Here is a 9,407-nt window from a genome sequence, read left to right on the forward strand (position 1 = left end):
TTTTTTTTTTTTTTTTTGTTATCTAGTCTGACAGTCTCTGTCTTTTGTCTGGATTGTTAAATTTACATTTAATTGCTCTTATTTGATGAAGTTGGATTTTTGTTTGCCATTTTATATTTTGTTTTCTGTATGTCTCTTGTCTTTTTGTTATTTTCTATTCCTTTTTTTACTGTTTTGCGGTATGTGAATATTTTTAATGTAACATTTTAATTCCTTTAATAATTTTTTTATTGTATGTTTTAGAATTTACTTCCTTAGTAGTAGCTTTAGGGCTTACCAAATACACTTGAATTTACCATTCAGTGTCATATAGAAAAGTTACTCCTATGTAGCTTTATTCTTCTCCCATTATGTGGTATCATTGTCCATATTACATCTGTCTATGTTAGAAACCCAGCAATAAATATATGTAGGCATTGTTTTTATATATTTATCTTTGAAATCAGTCAAGAGAACTTCAGTGTGTCTTGTAAGGTGGATCTGCAAGCAACAAAATCTCAATTTTTCTTATTTGGGAATATTTTATTTGGCATGTATCTTAGAGAGTTTTCTTGGATATGGGATTGTTAGTTGATAACCCTTTTCTTTGAGTAGTTTGGGTCTACCACCCACACTGCCTTCTGACCTGTTCAGTTTCTGATGAGGAATCTTATTGAGGATCCCTTGCCTTTCCAGTCTGGAAACACAGATTTCCCATTTTTGTGTGGGCATTGGTGATTTTTTTTTACATTCTACTTCTTTCTAATAATTATTATCCAACCTCAAGTAGTTTCCTCACATGCATCTTCAAGTTAATACTCATTCAAAAATGGAAGGAGGGGATCCTTTTGTAGATGTCCATAGCTCTTTCTCATTGCAGCTGATTTTTATTCTGTGTTGAAACTTACTGGGCTGTGATATGTGGTAGTCACTGCATATGTGTCATTCTTCCCCTTGTCTCATGAATTCCTGATCTGCACTGCCTATTGCTCTGCATCTAAAAGTTTCATTTATTTTGTATTGCTTTTGAATTGTTTCATGTGGGGGAGGGTAAGTTAGTTTCTTTTATTCCATCATGGCCAGAATTTAGAAATCTCCATTTGATTTTCTGAAATCCTATAAATGTGGGCTATTAGAATTCAATGTTATTTAGGCTTGTGATTTAGGGATTTAAGGAGGTCTTTTTTGAGCATCTGAAAATACTATTTTATTTACTTCCCTAAAGCAAGTGTCAAGTGGGTAGCACTACTATGCCAGTTGTAAAGCTGCACCTTCCTTCACATTCAGAATCATCAAAGCCCTTACCGTGAATCCATGTCCTAAAATATTTCCCATTTACAGGATATTGCTTTAAAAAACCAGAAGTAATCTTCAAGTTGGAACAAGGAGAAGACTCATGGTTATTAGAAGATGAATTTCTAAACAGAAGTTACCTGGGTGAGTTTTAGAGTACTGGCAGAAGATATCCCTGGAAAACTAAATCCAGAATAAGAATAGTTAACAGTGAGCACCTTTGGAATTTCAGAAATGAATAGATCCAGTAAAATATGGGTGTGGAGGGTGTAACATAAGGGATACATGTGATCATTTTCATTTTTTTCATATTTTATACTAAGTAAGGTTATAAAAGTAACTAAAGTGGAAAATTTCAAAGATGGGAAAAGAGAGGAGATAAACTAATTTGATCAGTAGTTGTGTGGTAGGGAATCACTAGGTATTGCCTAATTAATAAATAAGAGTTGTGTGAGATTTATAATGTAAGTTCTATAAATGAACTATAAATGCAAAAATACGACCTTTCTTATTAGATGGAAAACAGTTAATCATATGCAGAAGAAACTGACTACTGAAAAGGTTTTTTATAAGATAAGTATGTATACATTAACATGTAAACAGCATAACATAAAGTTAGATGAATGTATCTGTCATATCACTGTAAATAGGTGAAGGTTAATCTATTAGGAAAAAATTATATGGGGGTGCCTGAGTGGCTCAGTTGGTTAAGTGTCCAACTTTTGATTTCGGCTCAAGTCATGATCTTAACACTTTGTGGGATCAAGCTCCACGTCAAGCTCTGTGCTGAAGGTGTGGAGCCTGCTTGGTATTCTCTCTCTCCCTCTCTTCCTGCCCCTCCCCCATGTGCATGTGTGCACGTGTGCCCTCTCTCTCTCTCAAACAAATAAGCATTAAAAACAAAAAGGAAAAATGTTATGAGATTGTATCAAAGAGATACACCTAAAAATAATTTGGAAAGTTTATAACATGAAACACTTAACATCAAGCCAATATGCATAAACTATAATACAGGCTTAAGTTATAGGACTACTAGAAAGATTTGGAATCATATAAAAATTCATACAGTAATAAAAGACAAAAACTTTAATAAAGCTAAATAAGTTAATTTAGAAAGGAGATGCCAAGGCTGCAAATACCTTGTGCCAATTAAATTATCAAGATTCATAAAACAAAACTGCAAGAGATACGAGGAGAATTAGGAACACATTAGATGTAATAGGCCTATATGTACTGTTCAGCTTTCATAATAGATAAAATTGGCAGCAACTGAGATTCTAGAAAATGAGTTAGCAAATCATGTTCCTTATGCTAAATCCACCTACTTGCCTGCAGGTTTTAGAAGTAAGCTATCTGTTGCATATTGTTTTGTCTGCTGTTGTGGTACAACAAAGTGACTTGAGTAGTTGTGACTGAGATCATGTGACCCACAATGACTAAAATATTTACCGTCTACACCTTTACAGAGAAAGTTTGTTGACCCTACACCAGAAGATACAAATAGCATATTTTAGGATATGAGGCTAATTAACATATTTATATATATCTTTCAAGATATATATACCTTGAAATATATATAAATATTTATTTATTTATACATATATTTATATAAATAATTTATACATATATATGTTTATATATGTATAAATAAATATATATGTTGCATGGAAACATATTTAGAAATTAGGCTGTACAAATATTGAAAATTTAAAAACCTTCAGCAACATGAAATAAAACTGAGATAAATGGGTATATCGTGATCATAGGTTGGAAGACCTTTAAATTGTTTTATTCTAACCAATTTGTTTAAATGCATTTGAAGGACAGGATGGTGTGAGATCTTTTCTAATAGGTATTAAAGAATTGTAAATCTGTTGTAACTGTATAGAATGGCACTGGTGTGTAGATAATTATAGACCTTTGAAAGAGAATAGATAGCAATATGGAATAGAAGCAACTACATATTTTAAGGACAACTATTTATGAAAAGTGTGACAGTGGCATTTTGTCCCAGCTTTATACCCTTCCACAAAAGTCAGTTTTGGGTGGACTAAAGTCTGAATTATATGAGGAAAAACTAAGTAATTTAGAAATACAGAAGAAAATTTTTATTCTGTATAGGGAAAATTTTAAACCAAAAAAACATTGAATATATGGGAAAGACATAAACTGTATTAAAATTCAGAATTTCTTGTCATCATAAAAAGCATGAAAAGAAAAACCACACTGTAGCAGAATCTATTTGTGGTATCTGGAACCAAGACAGGGCTATATTCAGATAAGAAGATATTTTGCAAGTCTTTGAGGAAAAAGGCAGGCAACCCAACAGAAAAATGGGTAGAAGACTTAATAAGGAACTTCTCAGGTGGAAATTCAAATGTTACCTAATGGGGAGACTATTTCACCTCCACCTTGTCAGTTGTGAAAGAAATGCAAATGAACTGTGATGTGCTTCCGCGAAACATTTATTTATAAGACTGGCACAAATTCCAAGTTTGGGAGTATTGGGAGTCAGTGAGGAGGTGAAATATCAAAGTACCTTCTCTACTGCTATGTGCTTGAAATCGGTTCAATCACTTTTTTTAAGGTTTTAGCAATTCTAGGTTCACAGCAAAATTGAAACAGAAGGTACATATTTCTCATGCCTCCTGCCCCTCACATAAGTGTAATCACTTTTTAAAACATTTTTCATTGAGGTATAGTTGACATATAAAACTAAGTTAGTTTCCAAGTACAATCACTTCTGGAATGGATAGACCTTTGCTTCTAGTTATCTTCTCTTGAGAAAGGTATGCTTCTGTGCTCCAGGAAGAATGTGAGGATTTCCCCCCCTGCAATGAAAAGCAAATGCCTAGAAACAGATGACTGAAGAAATAAGTTGTAAATAAATTACCATAGGGAATTTTCCAAGTTATAGCTCCAAGCAAGGACATGAATGAATCTCATAGTTTTGAACAAAAGAATTAATGATTCCACTTATATAAAGTTAATTCTTTTTAGAGTTGCACATTCATATATATAGAAACATGAGGAAATGATTTTTGTTGAATATTCAAGAGAAATGACTTCTCGCTGTGAAGGAAGTTGTGCCCAGGAAAGAATATGTGAGGTCTCTGGGAGGCAGGCAGGTTATAAACCATGCACTAGAAAGTGGTTGTATAAGAGTTCACATATGCCTTCTGTTAACTTATACTGAAGAGACTTATACTGAAGAGTGTATTTGTTTTAGTTTTCATTTTTTGAAGATTGGAAAGGGACAAAGTAATGTGGGAAGGATACTTGCTACATATATTCCTCACAAACGTGTTCATTTCTATAAGAGTTCAGATCTTGTCATTTGCTTTCTTTTTTTTTTCTTAAATAGTTTATTATCAAGTCATTTGCTTTCTTAATATGAACCTTCATGACCCTGTTTATAATGACATTCTTCATCTCAAGCAACCGTTATCTCTCCTTGTTTTATTTTTCTTCTACATACTTATCAACTCTTTTGAAATTTTCACAGGGATTGCTTCTTTCTCCCATACATTGTCTGCTTTCTGTGATGGTAGTAGTAATCACGATTCCTGAAATCATTCCCATTTTGGTTTTAATTCCACTTTTGTCTGTGCTTCTCTAAGAGCTTATTCACATTTGCTGACCTGGTTACCTTTAGTGCTTCAAATATAATGAGGCACGGAATAGGTATTTAATGGATATTTATGAGTAAACAAATTTTGATTCCCAATTTTTTTCTCCTCCTATGGCACATAAACCTAGGGATTACATAATACTTAATATATGACATTTAAAGTACTTATAGTTTAGTGACTGTCAAATTACGAACTGTGGGAGCCCGACAGTGACTACGAGAAAGAGTGGTTAGGGACGCAGGGATGTGCCTGCACACGGGACTCTCTGCTTGGGCAGATCATGCCTGCAAACAGGACGTTCTGCCAAGAGGCCTGCACACAATGTCCAAGGTTAATGATCTGCTCTCACACGAGGGAACATGCCCTCCTTAGAAATAAGGAGGAGGCTGGAATTGTAGGCAGGCCTCTTAGTAAACATGTTGTGGTCGCTTCCTCCCTTTGCTCCCCCCGTCCTTGAAATGTGTTTGGCTAGTTGCCCTTAATTGGTAAAGGAATGCATCTTGTAGATTTCAGTTTGTATCCAGTTACCGGGGTATAAAATAAACCGCAAGGGGGGCTTGCGTAGAATTGTTCCTCCGGCTGGAGTTGTGTCTGTGTCTGTCTTTTGTGTGTCTTGTCTTTGTGTCATTTTGTCCACAACAACGAACTCCTCTTGTATTTCTTTCTGTTGTCTGCCACAGTGTCAGGGCTTAAACAAGACAATCTTCTAAGTGTTATCCATCCATGTGACATTTTCCGTGTACCACTTTTCATCATTGTATGTTTTTTCTGTACAGGTTCTTAAATAAATTCATTAATCACTTAGCATCTGTCTCTAAACAGTCTGTGCTCTTTCTGCTCTTCTTCCCATACAATAACTCTTTCCATGCCTTGTCTTTTTCCATAACTTAAGCTTTTTTGCTTAATCCTGATGACTTTGTCCCACCTCAGGACAGCTTTACTTCTCTGTCATGGATTTGGATTCTTTGTTCTCAAGATGGCCAAACAAAGTCTCATTTTTTCCTCACAATTCAAAAATCCTTCTTTTTCCATTTCTTTCATAATATTTGGTCCTACTGTCCTGCTTGCATAACTTCTTCCATAAATTTTGTCCTACTGTCATGTTCTCATATTTTTCCTACCATCCTCCTATCCAGAAATCACTTTCAATTTCTGAATTGCTCATCTCTGTCATTCTCCTACTGATCTTTCAACACTTCCCGACATTTTAGTTTTCCTTTGTACTTAATCTTCTCATATTCTCACTGCCCTATGATATCCCAAAACTATAGCCCTGCTCTATAACATCTTGGTTATTTTTATTCTTAGTTCAAGTTAATTTTTACATAATGCATCAAGTTCATCTTGCTCTGAAGTGACCAAGATAACCTATGGCACATAAACATAGGATTTATATAATCCAGCTCAGAGCCTGGAGCCTGCTTCAGATTCTGTGTCTCCCTCTCTCTCTCTCTCTCTGCCCTTCTCCCACTCGTGGTCTCTCTCTCAAAAATAAAGAAAACATAAAAAGAATTAAAAGAAAAAAGAACTTGTATAGAAAAAAACACATAATGATGAAAAATGATGTGTGGGAAAATGTCACATGAATGGATAACACTTAGGAGTCTAGCTCATGTAAGCCTGACATCATGGCAGGCAACATATAGAACAGAGCCCAATGCAGGGCTTGAACCCATGAACAGCAAGATCATGACCTGAGCTGCAGTCAGACACTCAACTGACTGAGCCACCCAGGCACCCCGTTTTCGATACAAGTTCTTAAATAAATTCATTAAGTTGCTTAGCATGCCTGGCACAAAGTTAAGACCTCTCTCTGTTTTTTTCATTACTGCATATTATAAGTTTTGGGTAAGATCCCTCCTTCTATAAAATGATCATGCAACAATTTAGCTTACTTTAATTTCTCCTTTTTGTAGTCTTCCAACCTGCTTCATGGCTTTTTCACAAGAAAATGACACTTTTCACACACTCTATGCTAAATAACATACAGTTACTGAAAGAGTACTTTTCTGGAATTCTACTAAAAAGATTTATTCTTCTATACTCTAGTATGTAATATAAATAAATACTTTTTAATTGCACTGTGGACTAACTCTAAAGCCAGATAGAGGAGAGCTCTTTCATATTGATGCATGCTGAAAGCACTATCCCAAATGCAGATCCCCAACTTATGATTTCCCCCCATCAGTTATATGTAATTAACATGTAATTATTCAGTTAATGTAAGTCCTTTTTTTTTTTTAATGTTTTTAAAAATTTCTTTCTGAGAGAGAGAGAAAGACACCGTGAGCAAAGGAGGGTCAGAGAGAGAGGGAGATACAGAATGTGAAGCAAGCTCCAGGCTCTGAGCTAGCTGTCAGCACAGAGCCAGACCTGGGTCTCGAACCGTGAGATCATGACCTGAGGCAAAGTCTAACGCTTAACCGACTGAGCCACCCAGGCACCTCAGTTACATGTAATTATTATTCTGCTGGATCTTGGGATACCAATCATGAAATTGTGGTTTGTTTTTTGTTGTTGTTTTGGTTTTTTTTTTTTTTTTTGAGAGAAAGTGTGAGTGGGGGATAGGGGCAGAGAGAGAGAGAGGGAGAGAATCTTAAGCAGGCTCCATGCTGAGTGTGGAGCCTGACACGGGGCTCAATCTCACGACCATGAAGTCATGACCTGAGTCCATATCAAGAGTCAGATGCTTAACCAACTGAGCCACCCAGGCACCCAGAGATTATGTGCTTCTTAACTAAAAAAAAGTGTAAATTCTTACTCAGTGTACCTTACTGACCAGAAGTTTTCTAAATGATGTCAGCTCAAAAGCTTGTTTGTAAGAGTCTTCTCATTGAGGTGTCAATAGTTTGAATTACTTAGCACAGTCTTTCCTGAGTTCTGAGATTGTCCTTTGTTGGTGAAAGAAACTCTTCTGGCCTAGTTTATAGCAGAGCTTTTGAGCAAGCATCAGAGTTAAACAGAAACCACTGTTAGATAGCAGAATTGTAATGGCTGTGGCTAATTTGTTACTAAAATTCAAAAGGGAAAAGTCTGATATAGGCTTATAATAAGAATAATGCACTGAGAAGGAAATTTGATTATTTCTGTTATAGTAAAAGCTAATAAAGCTATTTTTTAAAGAACAGTTTAAGGCAAAATATCTTTTTGCCTTAATGACAGTATAGTAAGCCTTTTTACAAAAAAGTGAATATTACATTTGATTCATTAAAATGCACAAATAAAATTTTATAGAGGGAAATTCTTGTCATACAGCGATAATCCTGATGTCATAATATACCATTAATGTATATGAATATCAAGTAAAGAGATTCAGTAAGTCTGAAATCCATTCCCAGATTACTGACTTAAAAGATATTAGAGGTTTAAATAAGTAAAATTTTGGCCAAGGAAACACTGAAAATAATAACAAATAACTGACCATAGTGTACTTTTATTGCCTAATATTATGGAAAGTATTGTCAGCACTCTGATAAATATAGGAAAACCTGTTAGAAGTTTCTGTTTAATTTTCTGTGAATGCTTTGAACAGGGAGGGCATTAACAGATCTATACAAATTTACTTAGCATACAATGTCCAAAATATTTGTATTAATATTTTACATGTACAGATTCAACACAAGGCAAGGTTAGCGTCTCTTCTAATTTGTCTGTCTTTCCATAGGACTCTTAAAATAGTAACACAGTAAAGAAACCTGATTAATTCTAGTATTTCTTTAATTTTTATTTGAAATAATGTAGATCAGAGGAAGTAGCAAAAATAGTGCAAATACTTTGTGTACCCTTCAACCACCTCCCTGCAGTGGTGACATCCTGGTAGCTGTAGTAGAGTATCAAAACCAGGAAACTAATGTTGATACATTACTGCTAATTATGCTTCTGACCTTATTCAGTTTTTACTATTCTCATAAATTGTATTCGTGTGTGTGTGCGCACACACTCGCACACATATAGCTCTATGCAGTAATAACCCATGAATAGGTTTATGTAACTGCTGCCGCAATTAAGATACAGAATAGTGAACAGTACCATAAAAAAACTCTGGTGCTACCTTTTTGTATTCACATTCCCCCACTCTCACTCCCCAGTGGTTGCCTTTGTCTCTCCTGGCAACCACTAATCTCTCCATTTCTATAGTTTTGCCATTTCAAGAAATAAATGGAATCATGCATCATATAACCTTTTGAATTTCCTTTTTTGTACCAAGCATAATCCATTTGAAATTTAAATTATTCCATGTATCAATTTCTTTTTTATTTAAAAAAATTTTGTTAATTTTTATTATTCAGATAGAGAGACAGAGCATGAGCAGGGGAGGGGCACAGAGAAAGGGAGACATAGAATCTGAAGCAGGCTCCAGGCTCTGAGCTGTCAGCATAGAGCCCGACGTGGGGCTTGAACTCACAAGCCATGAGATCATGACCTGACCTGAAATTGGTTGCTTAACTGACTGAGCCACCCAGGTGCACCGTCCCCCCCGCCCCCCCCCGCCATGAAGCAATT

At 35.3% G+C, this 9,407-nt stretch overlaps 1 protein-coding gene across 1 annotated transcript in view; it reads left to right on the forward strand.

The window, feature by feature from the left end:
* The window catches only part of LOC144219524 (zinc finger protein 37A-like), a 93,589-nt gene that overhangs the window by 43,895 nt on the left and 40,287 nt on the right, over positions 1 to 9,407 (forward strand). Inside the window, exon 4 of the mRNA XM_077749545.1 lies at positions 1,321 to 1,416. Within this exon, the coding sequence (XP_077605671.1) occupies positions 1,321 to 1,416 (96 nt within the window). The remainder of the gene's footprint in view (positions 1 to 1,320; positions 1,417 to 9,407) is intronic.

This window comes from Crocuta crocuta, unplaced genomic scaffold (genome assembly GCF_008692635.1).
Source record: "Crocuta crocuta isolate KB4526 unplaced genomic scaffold, BGI_CrCroc_1.0 scaffold99, whole genome shotgun sequence".
NCBI classification, from domain to species: Eukaryota; Metazoa; Chordata; class Mammalia; order Carnivora; family Hyaenidae; genus Crocuta; species Crocuta crocuta.